Source organism: Eptesicus fuscus, chromosome 13, assembly GCF_027574615.1.
Source record: "Eptesicus fuscus isolate TK198812 chromosome 13, DD_ASM_mEF_20220401, whole genome shotgun sequence".
Taxonomy (NCBI): Eukaryota; Metazoa; Chordata; class Mammalia; order Chiroptera; family Vespertilionidae; genus Eptesicus; species Eptesicus fuscus.
In genome coordinates this window covers 62,743,775-62,756,787 of record NC_072485.1, presented here as the reverse complement: position 1 = coordinate 62,756,787, position 13,013 = coordinate 62,743,775, and the positions used below count along the sequence as shown (strand labels likewise).

At 35.2% G+C, this 13,013-nt stretch overlaps 1 protein-coding gene across 1 annotated transcript in view; it reads left to right on the top strand.

Annotated features, from left to right (window-relative positions):
- The window catches only part of DCDC1 (doublecortin domain containing 1), a gene marked incomplete at its 3' end in the record, with an annotated part of 313,690 nt that overhangs the window by 248,619 nt on the left and 52,058 nt on the right, over positions 1 to 13,013 (top strand). The window contains exons 20-22 of the mRNA XM_054725690.1: positions 39 to 162; positions 7,868 to 8,049; positions 11,430 to 11,528. Of these exons, the coding sequence (XP_054581665.1) occupies positions 39 to 162; positions 7,868 to 8,049; positions 11,430 to 11,528 (405 nt within the window). The remainder of the gene's footprint in view (positions 1 to 38; positions 163 to 7,867; positions 8,050 to 11,429; positions 11,529 to 13,013) is intronic.

Here is a 13,013-nt window from a genome sequence, read left to right as displayed (position 1 = left end):
ACCTTGCTATATAACTCTTGTCTTGTATTTTGTTTTAGGTGGGCCATAAAACATGCAGGCACCAGTAAGCCAGGCCAGTGGAAACATTCCAGAGTTGAAAATCCTCTCTGGAATAAGCTTACCTACATGTGGCCAGTCCTTCCCAGTGGCCAACTTAACGAGGTTGTATTTTAGTAGAAGATGTGATTGTTGAGACTTAAGTTTTAGGCCCCAGTCGGTGTTATAACAATTTCCATGCAAGTTTTCGATTCATAGTTGTTAGGTGCAAAAGATCACTTCATTCTGTTGTTCTATCAGTTGGTAATTTGCATTTAAGTTGCCCATTATGGAGATGAATTTATCTATTTTTCTTGTATTCTGTTAAATTTTACTTTATGTATTCTGATATTTAGTTCTTAGAAACACACATGTTCAGAAATATTGTATCTCTATGGAGAATTGCTATTTTATCATCAGGTAGACTCTCTTGAGCCCTAGTGAAAGTCTCAATTTCCTAATACTAATAGAAATATTTCAGTTTTTTTTTTATTTTCCTAGTATATCTTAATTGTATATTTTTATATTTAGGAGGTCTCCAATAATCAGCATATAGTTCATTTTTTAAATTACCTGACAGTCTTTATCTCTACATAAGGACTTGGTCTATTTATTATTATTATTATTAAATATTTTTATTGATTTCAGAGAGTCAGGGAGAGGGAGAGAGAGCTAGAAACACACCCCCAAGCCCGCAACCGGGTATGTGCCCTGTCTGGGAACCAAACCATGACCTCCTAGTTCATAGGTCGACACTCAACCACTGAGCCATGCCAGCCGGGCTGATCTTTTTTATTTATTACAATGACAGATATATTTAGATTATTATTTGCTTTTTATTTGTTCTGGGTTTTTTTTCTGTGTTATTTTTCCCCCATTCTTATTTTTTGATGGAGGTTTTTTTCTTATATTTTTCTCATCTACTAGTTTGGAAATTATATCATCTTTTTCCATTCTTTATTTTTATTACTCTGAGCATTTTAACTTGCATACAAATGATCAAAATCTAAACTTAATATATCTACTTTTCTATCAAATAATTGATAACATTATGGTATTTTGATGTCAGTGATTTGATTTGTAACTTACATGCTATTATTGTAATCTATTTTTAATTTTATATTCTTAAAATTTTCCATAAGATATTAACATTATTGTATGCAGATAATATTTACTTAGATTTACCCCAAAGTTTTCTTCTTTCTCCTTATAAATTCCTCTTACATCTTAAGTCCTTCCAACCTTGGTTACTTTCCTTTCCCTTAGCATATCCTTCTTTTAGTTATTGTAGCAAACTTCATTTCTACTTATCTGAAAATGTCTTTATTTTGCCCTCGTCCATGAAAGGTTTCTCCACTTAGCACTCTAAAGATATCACCACTGACTTCTACCTCCCTCTGTTGTTATTGAGGAGTCAGCTATCAGTCTAAATATTATTCCTGACAGCTTTTAAAGCCTTCCCTTTTCTTTGACACTTAGTTTCACCATAACATACCTGAGGTTCTCCTGTTAGACTTTCCACCCTTCACGTGCCCTGGAAATCCTCTCCTGTGCCCTTCCCCTGTGAGACCATGGAAGCAGAAGTTCACTGGAGTTTGGAAAATTCCCTCAAGATAAAATCCAGCTTCAGTACTCTGCTTACCTCTCTGGGTTTCTAGTAGGTCTCGCTTTACCGCTAGATCAATGATATGTTCTAAAGGATTTTTTAAAGTAGTCTATCCTGATTTTTCTTAGTTGCTGTCATATTTTCTGGTTTCAGCCAAGTTTTTTTTCTTTACCCTGAAATCACAATTTTCTATTTAATCATTGAGTGTCAGTTTTTTAGGGGAAGGACTGATGGGGTCTGAAACCAAGAAGTCATTGCTTAGGGCCCCAAAGATGCCCACATATTTGGACTGCAGTGAAGCAACAGTCTAGAAAGCTGCGCTTTGTTGAAAGAGAAGGGAATTCTTCAAAATGCCAGAAGCTGTGGGTTGGGTAGCCTGAGCAAGGGGCTAGGCGAATTATGTGTCTAAGATTCAGGGTTTGCAGCAATAGTGAGAGCCAGGGTAGAGGCCAGGTGAAAGGGTAGCACAAAGAAACTAAGGGAACCAGCATTAGAGACCCAGCAAGAAAGAAAACATGTGCTAATTATACATTTTTCTTCAGAGGTTCAGGAAGGGCAGAGGCTAAAACCCAGGGAGCAGGGAGGATAACTTGCTCCTCACTGGTGGTGAGCAGGTGCCAGTAGGTTGCCCAGAGGCCGAAGAGGACAAGAGGCACATCATTAGGGGCCTCTAAGGATCCAGAACAACTACCCACATATAGACCATGAACCCCTTTACTCAATGGTATACAGTTTATTGAAGTTTCATCTATACCCAGAAACCACAGTGAGGAAGGGAAAAGGAGAGACATATCGTTGACAGGAAACAACAGTTCTGGTAAGAAGTTTGCATGTTCAATTTGATTGAATATGTATCCAAAAGTGCACAGCTAAAAAACAAAGACTTTTCCAACTTGGCAGAAACGGGGACATCTCTAATTGGACTATCAAATTTCCCACCCACTCAGTGGGATGGGGGGAGGTCAGCAGTGCCTCAGCGGTAGTGTGCTTTCTTATATAGGAGAAGAGAGAACATTATAATGACTGCAAATGTAACAGATATTGCGCTTATATATTTCAGTATACAAGTAAAGTAATTTAGTTAATTAATGAATTTAAATGATGAGTGGAAATTATATTATGAAAGCTAAGTCAACCAGGTTCCTTTTAACATTTACTTTTTTTAAAATAAAATTTTGCCAATAGTCTGGGATTTGACAATTATATGATCTTAAGATGAAAATGGACTCCTGAGTTCTCTAGCCATTCAAAGAGAACAATAGCTTTTGGGCAGAGTGAATAAGAAGTTGGCCCTCACTTGTAAATTGAAGGGAAAGGACTAAGGCACTAAATCAGCTAAAGTGATACAAATTGACCATGAGTTGCAAAATGACTCAGCCTAAGAGTCCTGTTATCTTGAAATATTTGAGAAAGAGAGGAAGATACTTATCAAGCAGGGAACTCAGTTTTCATTCAAATTAAATGTGACCCATTTCACTTAAAATCTGAATCTATCTTATCTGAAGGAACCATATTTTCTTCAATTCTATTGCGACATAGTCTATTTCTTAAACAAAAAGATACTTTTATTAGAGTATAATTAAATACAATAAATATTTTGCTTGGAAAAGACTTTCCATTTAAGTAAACTGCAATTAAAAATGTGACATATGATGGGATTCAGAACACTTTGGTCACTGTAGGTATATGTATTAATTTTATTATAAGTTTAAAATTCCAACTTTACTACTTATCTAATCATTATTTATTATATATGTAGGCAATGCAGGTAGAGCAAGGAAGGAGGTAGACATGGCCTCTACCTTCATGGAGCTTACAGTTTAAACAATATAGGCTGTGTGCCACAAAGGAAGGAATTGGAAAGGAAGAAGGCAGAGTTGGTGAATAGAAGTCAAAGAAGGGAGAAAGAAGAAACTCACGTAAGAAGTTTGGTGTCCCAGAAACAAGGCTATTTGTTCATTCAGTTATAAGGTCAGTATGAGGAAAGCTAGCCAGGCTGATTGAGCCTGAAAATTAAGTCCAAATATGGAATCTAAGAAAACTATCTAAGAAACACTATCCTGAGTGAGACTAAAATTCTTCTGTTCATTCCTGGATGAGAGCTATTAAAATAGAAAAAAAACCAAGGAAGTATGGACAACAGGAATTATTTTTGTGGTGACTCAGACTACATTAATGCCAAACTGTTTGCCTCTCAGTGGTAACAGCTGGTCTGAGAACTGATTTCATGCTTCTTGATTAACTATTAATCATCCTAAAAGGCAAGTGATACTGTTTTATGAGTGAATAGCATGTTATATGTCTTAGGATACCAGTATTTTTTAAATATGCCAAAACCTCCCAAAAACAAGATTAATTAATTATTTTGATTTAGTCTGTGATGAAGTTCACTGGAATAATTTCCAGGAACTCGGGTTATTTTCTCACCTTTTGGGGAAAAGGTTATATATTGAGAAGTTCTACTTCTAACCATTTAAAGGTAAGGAGCAATGTATTTTCATATTCCAAAATGAAATCATTACAAACAGTAAGTATGACGAGGCTTAATATTTTGGAATGAGTGACTGCATGGTGATTTTTAAATTACTAAATTAAAATATATTCATTTGGAGGAGCACATGTTAAAAAAAGAAAGAAAGTTGAAAACACACATTTGATTAATCTGTTAAGAGATTATGATAATTAACTCTAATTATGAAGGGCAAGAAAGGATATGTGAAAAGGCCCAAGAGAGAAAATTAAAGAATCTGTTTGTTTATTAATAGTAAATAGATGAAGGAAGGCCAATTTCACTAAGAATTTAGATCATTGGTTAAGAGCTGGATTCAAAGAGGCCTTTGGTTATGAGAGAGAGATGAAAAAGAAAAGGCAGAACTACCCGTGTAAGGAGCACCACGGCCCAGCAAGGCTCCTGACAATGCAGCTGTGCCTTGCAGTAGTGTGAACACAGAGAACCACTAAGAAATGAATGGGTACGTGAGAATTCCAACAGAGAAAACAGAGGGCGAGGAAATAGCACTCCAGTCCAGTTAATCCATGTTTTTTTGTTGTTGTTGTCCTTATCCTGACACTATATTTCTCTATTTCTATGAAGGACCAAGTAAAAGTTCCCTAAACACTAGAACACGGTTTACAGGAGCTGAAAGAAAGAACTAGCAGTGATATGGCATACATTTGGGAAGTTTTGAAACCCACAATAATCTTTTGATTGGGTTTCTGTGATACCTTATATTACAAAGAGAAGACCTCGGGCTTCCTTCATCTGGCTGGAAAGCAAAGGACTCCATCTGAAGTCAGCGATGCTCCAGTGGAGCTGAAACCAATGTTGGCATGGTTACCACTTGCCCTGAGACAAGTTTAGGAATTGAAAGGACCTACAAATAACTAGTAGCTGAGACGGCACACTTCTGATAAGTTCATCAGAATTATAGCATGAGTGGGATATTGAAAAAAAAATCTTAGTTCTATATCCTAACTCTATGAGCTGACTGTTCTCACAGACTCGTTTTAAGAAAGAACCTTGTTTCTCTTGCCTTTCCCTTCCATGGTTCAGGAAAAAAGAGGGGGAAATATTAACGACTTTATACCAAGGCTTCAATGTGACAGTTTTTAGTAAGAAGACTGTTTTCCTCTCTCTCCACCTATCCAACCCTGGCTTCATGTCTAAAATGTTGATTTGCTCAGAATTGCTTAATATCTTTGTTGTAGAAGAGTTATAGGTCAATCCTGAACTTATTTCTTGAAGAGTTATGCAATGCCACACCTCCATCATCCCACATGCTAAGTATAACCTTTATACAATAGAAAAGCTTCCAATGAAAATATACAATGAGTTTGTCATAACCTTTTGTGTTTCTTCTCAGTAACAAGAGTAAGGAAAAGTGACCCCTTGTTGCTCCATTCATAATAATAGACACGTATCTAAATAAGCATGTTGTCTGCCCTTTTGCATTTAAATTTCCATATAGGCAACAGGTTCTCAGTGAAGGTCAGGAGTACATTAAAACTTCATTAACTCAAATTTTTGCTTACTTAGAAGTGTGATAAGTTAGCCTCGTTGTATATCACTATTATAAATTCATGTACATTTATATTAAAAATATAAAGGAAAAAGCACTCTACTCATGAGTTTTTAACATTTATTTATACTGCTTGTCTCCTAATTGCATGCAATTAATGTTATTTACTTATTCATCTCACAAATTAGAGCATTATAATTAGATGCTGTTTCAGAATATTTAATCTTCACAACCTTCAGATATTGTTTATAATATATTCAAAACATATTTTTCTGAGCTATGTGATTGTTCAGTATAACTGCAAGATCCTAACAATTTTTTTTTCAAGGGATTATGTTAGTAAATTATTACTTTTTGTCCAGTCTTTTAAAAAATGACCTCCCCTTTTATAAACTAAAGACCAGATGCCTTGGTCTGTATTGGTCTGACATGCCAGCACACCTCTCCAACCCACAGGAGTTGCCTGGACACTAGGACCTCCTCTGTAGTGATTATCTGAGTATTTTACCTGCTCAGCATGACTTACCCCTTCTTTGGGTATTTGTAACCCTTTAGGAAATTACTTAACCTGCTACAGAGTATTTATATCCCAAACAGGTGTTAAAGACTAACCAAACTGATTCTTAAATATGCGTGAAGTAGCAAAAGGCCAACAAGAACCAATTTCCAAAGAAGAATAACAAGGTGGGGGTATTTGCCCTCCCAAATATCAAGACTTACCAAGTATAATTAAGGCAGCATGGTACTGTACTGGGAGAGATAAATTGATAAATTAAAGAGAGTAAAACACACAGAAACAGACCCATACTTATATGGAATTGTGATATTTTACAAGATAGTTACTGCAGATTAACAGGGATTTAGTTGCTGCCAGGACAATTGTTTATTCAGATAGAAAAAAGAGAAAGAAAGGACTTGGACCTTGTCTAACATCACCTCTGATCATCCCTTTCCTCAGTTACTCTTCCTCTGCAAACCTCTATTTCTGTGAGTGGCAATACCAAGTCGCCTAAGCTACAAACCTGGGAGCCATCCTTACTTTTTTTTATTTCCCTAAACATCATGTTCTATTAATCCTCAACCTGATACATACACTGCCCATCATCTTACCCTCCTTTACTGCACTAACTCCTGCTGAGGCTTCAGGTCTGTCACAGGACATTTCTGAGTTAGGTTCTTCTCCATGTGGTCCCACCACACCTCATAATACCCTCTTGCTATTATATTTACACTACTTAATTGCCAGTTTATTTCTAGCTAAGTTTCTGAGCACCCACTAGAAATTCCTCATGGAAGAGTATCCTATCATGTTTGTAGTATTGTTTACTTAATGTTAATATTTTATTTTAAGTTTATTTTTTATTGATGTTATTACAGATGTCCCCTACTCCCCCTTCCACTCAACCTCCACCCCACCCCAGGCCTTCACCCCTCTATTGTCTGTGTCCATTGGCTATGCACATATGCATATAAGTTCTTTGGTTAATCTCTTCCCACCCCTCCACACCCCCTCTGAGATTCCAGTCTATTCTATGCTTCTATGTCTCTGGATCGATTTTGTTCATCAGTTTATTTTGTTCATTAGATTCCATATATAAGTGAGATCATGTGATACTTGTCTTTTCTCTGACTGGCTTATTTCACTCAGCATAATACTTTCCAAGTTATTTCCAGTGTCTAAGCACTGGGCCTGGACTATAGTAAACAATATTTGAATAATGCATGAATTAATAAATAAATGTAGATATGAATAAATGAATACAAATTAACTGAATTTTACGAATGAAACATCTGAAATTTAAGTTTTATCATCTCACTATGTTTTTTGGAGTGTTCCCCAAATATATTCTTCTTTCCCAAAAGGGTCTAGTTTAAGATAATATTATTTCATGTTGTAAAACTACTTTTCACACATTCTAACTTTCCTCATATTAAAGGTATTTCACACATGAACAAAAACATTCCAAGTTAATTCAGTTCTATTTTACTAGAACGATGTTTCTCTGAAAGGGAATAAATCTTCCTTGTTGTAGCACAACATAGATTTGACATACACTTAAAAAATTACTATCCCTCCTCTTTATTCACACAAAACACTAATTAGACTTGAATAAAAGATTAAAAGCATCAGTATTGTGTTACATTCCTTTATATCTTAAAGTAACTCTCTTATTTATTATCAATTTTTTGTCATTTCTTTCTAAAGGAGTTTGATTGGCCAATAGAAGGACTGCTTATTCCAAACAGTCCTTCCATGAAGAAACCCATCTGTAAGTCTCCAGAGCAGGATGTGCCCGTAAGACTCAGAGTTCTGCGGAATGGAGACAAGAATAAAAACAGAGCGCTTGTTATAATGAGTCCAGACATATCACCTGGGCGAAAAATGCAGTAAGGACAGCTTGTTCAGTTTTCTCATTAAGTACACTCTCTAATTTCTACAGACTTTTGCCTTCTTGCTTACCGATGTTTTTCTAAAAGAATTCTCTGTTTATTTTTTTAAAAGGGCTCCCATGTTGATATTTAGAGATGAAAATAGATATTCAGATTTATTTAGTTTCTATGTCAGGAAACACTGGAACTCTTGATTTAGGCTAGGAATGGGATAAAATAATGAGTTAGAAATGAATAGTTCTGAAAAAAATTTATATCGATATCTATTTTGAATTAATAATTTTTTAGTTTTATTTATTTGAAATAATTCATTTGAAATTGCTTCTTAAATATATTTTTACAATTCCTTATTAAAGTCATTATATGCAATTGTTTACATTTATAGCTTTGGCATATTTAACAAATAAATATAGTTCTCAAAATATAACTTTATATAATTTTATATCCTTGACTTGGAATAACATTTTAAAAGTTCATCATAGAAAAGCATTGATCTGTACTTTAGCTGATGTTATGAGATTTGAATAAAAATTTCCCAAATAGCCAATATTTCTCCAGCATTGGAGAAAAATCGCCTGCTATATTTTCTTTATATTTTATGACAAAAGGAATCATAGATCAGCATAAAGCTCTGATATAAAGGATGAGTTAAAAACATTGTTTTTCATATGATTAGCAGTGATATTACCTCTTGACCTTTCTTTTGAGATGTTTAGAATAGTTGAGGCTGCTGATAATAGTTTAATATAACTTTCTTCACATTGATTAAATACACTTCATACATCGCTGAACAATGAGTAATATTCAGATCGGCTGTCCACTGAACTGCCTTGTAAAGATGATAAAGTAAAAAATTAATCTTCAAAGTAAAGTCAAGCCTGAAATTGAAATCTTTGACGCATACATTTCATAATTAGCTCATTCTGCTAGATGTAAAATGTAAGGGTAATGCCTTTAAAGTAGGATATGACTTTTTTCTTTTAGCATGCAAAGTTAAATAATTTTTGTCTCTTCCTATATTTCTTACTTTCTTATTCTATATCTTTAACTGTGGCTCAAAATTGTATACAGATTTGGTCTTTTCCCATTAATGTTTTAAAATGCGTAATTCAATAAGGTAACCCAAACATAATTTGAGAGATTTGTTCATTTGGACAGCTATTCTAGCAGAGAGTCTGTGAAATTCTCTGCTGTCCTTGTTCATTGAACAGTGTGTCCTGGTAATCAAATGTCCATTTTGTTCACTGCATGAATTAATTATTCCCAAATAATTAAAATACACTGGCATACACTTGACTCTAAAACTCTACTAAATATGTTTAATTTATCTTGGCTGATTCAGAAAGTTTTCTACAGGATCATCAATAGCATTTTCCCCCAGAGCTGTGTGTAAGTCCTGGTAACAGAGTGATTCAATGGAAAGAGATTTGGCTGGCATCACAGGGAGGCTGTGTTGTCCAGCTCCAGTGGCCACTGTTTTCATTGTGTTTGATGTGAATGGCACTCCAGAGTCATGCAAGGTGGAAGCCTTGCTGTGCTACTTTTAATATATCCAAGTCAAAATAAATAAATGCAAATGACATGTGGGGGCAAATTGCTTGCATTATCCTGAAACTTATTCATAAGAAGAAAGAGGGTTGAGCTATTTCATGTCTTTAAAAGCAAACTCTGGTTATGGATGAAATATAGATCCATTTTAACCAAATTCTGCTTCAATCACATGGTCTCCTTTGGTTATTTAATAATTCACTCTTGACAGTTTGAGGAGCTTTTGTTCTCGTTTTTGTTGATTCCTCCATCTGCAAAGCCAAAGGAAGATCAAGTAGCATTTGTTCTTTACTTAGTTGACGGTTATCTTAGTGAGTAATAGAATGTTGGCAAATAGTCTTGATGATGATTGTCCGATTTATTATATAAATCAAGACCATTGTGATCTCTGTGTCACAGGAGAATTTCATCTCTTAGAACTATAAACAAAGTTAAACAAAGAAAAAAAATTAAGTGATATTTTAAAGAATTGTAAAACGAAAGGCTCAATTTGAATTTATAAAGTAAAAATTTTATATTTTAGATAATTTCAGTGAGTAAGTTATTAGTAAGTTATAATCCCTGGACTCACTCAAGCTCCTTAGTATAGCTTTTATGTCCTTTATGACCTATCCCTGCTCATTTCTCTAGCTCAGTGGTCGGCAAACTCATTAGTCAACAGAGCCAAATATCAACAGTACAACGATTGAAATTTATTTTTGAGAGCCAAATTTTTTAAACTTAAACTTCTTCTAACACCACTTCTTCAAAATAGACTCACCCAGGCCGTGTTATTTTGTGGAAGAGCCACACTCAAGGTGCCAAAGAGCCGCATGTGGCTCGTGAGCCGCGGTTTGCCGACCACTGCTCTAACTGCATCTCTTATCAACATTCCCCCCAATTTCTACTTTTAAACCCCCTCCATTCCCCAACATCTTCCATCTGCCTTAATAATAAAGGCCTTCTCAGAACGAGTTGGTACTTCATTGCTAGATATTGACTCTGAACTCCACACTTCCCTCCCCATCCCTGAGTTAGCTATGTACTTCCTTGCTTTCCACCCCCATAGCTCCTATCACTCTGTGATTATCCACTTATGACTCCATCCAGGAGATAGAAAACCAGGATAATACACTATTCATCCATATATGTTCTCACTGCTATGGTGTGGCTATGGAACAGTGTGTCCTGATCAGTTGAGTATTAAGTCACTTTATTCACCACATGGCTTAGGGAACACAACAGCCCCTAAACCAGTGCTTAATAAAATTAATAAATAAATTAAGTAATGGTTAATTATATTTGATTACTATTTTAATGAATGAATGAACAACTACATTTGACCACTATTTCTTTCATTTAATAAAATGCAGAGATTTTTTAAATACACAAAATAGTTTTTCTAACTTGAAAGTTTGAAAAGATGTATATTCCAATTAAACATCCTTTTTCTGTGTAACAAATTTTAGGTTTGGATTGATTGCCTAGAATATATGAATAAACATATGAATATACACAACATATAAATAAAATATCCCAGGAAAAATAAATGTCATCTCTGCATCTTCTTTAAACTTGAAAAATTCACATCTTGAAGAGATCAGCATTAATAGAGAGGATTAAAATATTGAAAATTCATTTTCTTATATACTCATAGCATAAATGTCATGAAGTTTAATATTTAATTGTGATAGTTTTTGAAACCCTGTTTTTTCAAAAACAGGCAGATTATTTTAGGGCAAATTATGATAAATTAAAACCTCAAGATTTTTTCACATATTTAAACAAGTTGAAAGATAATTGGCAATACATACTGACATATCAATCAAATCTTGGATCATTTGTTTCAGAAATGTTGACACTGAAATGAAAGAGAATGTGAAAAAGTATGTCACTAAATATTCTAAAACCAAAACAAAGCAGACTGAATATCATCAACTTTTGGAGAGGTAAGTACTTACCATCCTACATGCAATGGTATTTTCCATTCACATGCCTGAATGGTTATGTGTTACACAGAGCACAACATACATATGTACCTACATAAGAAAACAGTTGTTCATATAATAGTTTTAGAATTTTTAACACATAGAAATACATTAACTGTGTGGGTTCATGATACCAATGGAAATTCATACATTTTCCCCAAATTTCAAGGCAATTTCCCCTAGCTTTTGAACTATCAACTTTGTAAATATAAATTATACCCACTTAAAATATGTATATTTCATAGTTTTACAGCACTTTTCTTTGATTTATATTTGAATTGAGGGTAGGGTAGTTAGCTAATTTAAACCCATTTTTATATGTCACTAACATATTTGTGAAATGTTGTAATTTTCTTTTGGTCAATATATTCCTACCAAAACAAAAATTGTTCCCACAGAACTTGATAACTGTTCAAGGTTGAGCACTTAAACTTTTTTTGCAAAATATGTCCTGTTGAATTTAAAGAGGCAGTCTTACTGAATTTAAGGGAACTTATGCTATCCTTTAGTTATTTAATAACTAGAGGCCCAATGCACGAAATCCGTGCAAAAGTAGGCCTTCCTTCCCCCGGCTGCCGCCACTGGCTTCCCTCCAGCATCCGGGACCCAGGCTTCCCTCACAGAGGGAGGCCCTGCTCACCATCCTCAGCCTGCTGGTTGGTGGCCTGGGCCTCCCTCTGTGGGGTGATCATGGGGCGATGGCCAGCCCCTGACCAATCGCATCACACCCACCTTGGCTGGCCTGGCACCAGTGGGTATCATGGCGTGGTCCCAGATGGTCACCCAGATGGTCTTCCGGATGGTCATTCCGCTATTCAGCCGTTCGGTTGATTTGCATATTACGCTTTTATTATATAGGATTCATACAAGACAGTTTTGAGAGTCTCTTGTTGGTGGTGGTTCTTCCATCTACAAAGCCTAAGAAAGATTTAATAGCATAACAGCCCATTTAAAAATAATTGATATAGAATATTTTTGTTGATACCTAATGTTGTGGAAACATGGAATATTGGAAAGACCATTGGATTAAGAGTAAAAGGAATTGATTTTAGCTCTACTTCCTCTTCCCCACAATTCTGCCTCTTTACCTCTAACCTAAGCTGGCTATATAGATTCCAGCCTCCAGTCCATTTTTCACCTTTCTGATACATAACTTCCTAAAAAAGCATATCTGATGACACCACACCTCTGCTCTGATGCCTTCAATGACTTCCTGCTGTTAATGGAATAGAGGCCAAGTTCATTAATTTGGCAACCTAAATGCTTTCAATCAGTTCCTATTTTCTTTTCCAACTTTATCTGGCTCTTCCTCCTGTCCATATACTCAGCTCCAGACATAAAAAAACATATCTTCTCTAGGTCATAACCCTCCTTGATGAATGCCTATTCATCTGTCAAGGCCCAACCCAAATGTTGCTTCCTTAGACAAGGCTCCCTGGAGAAATT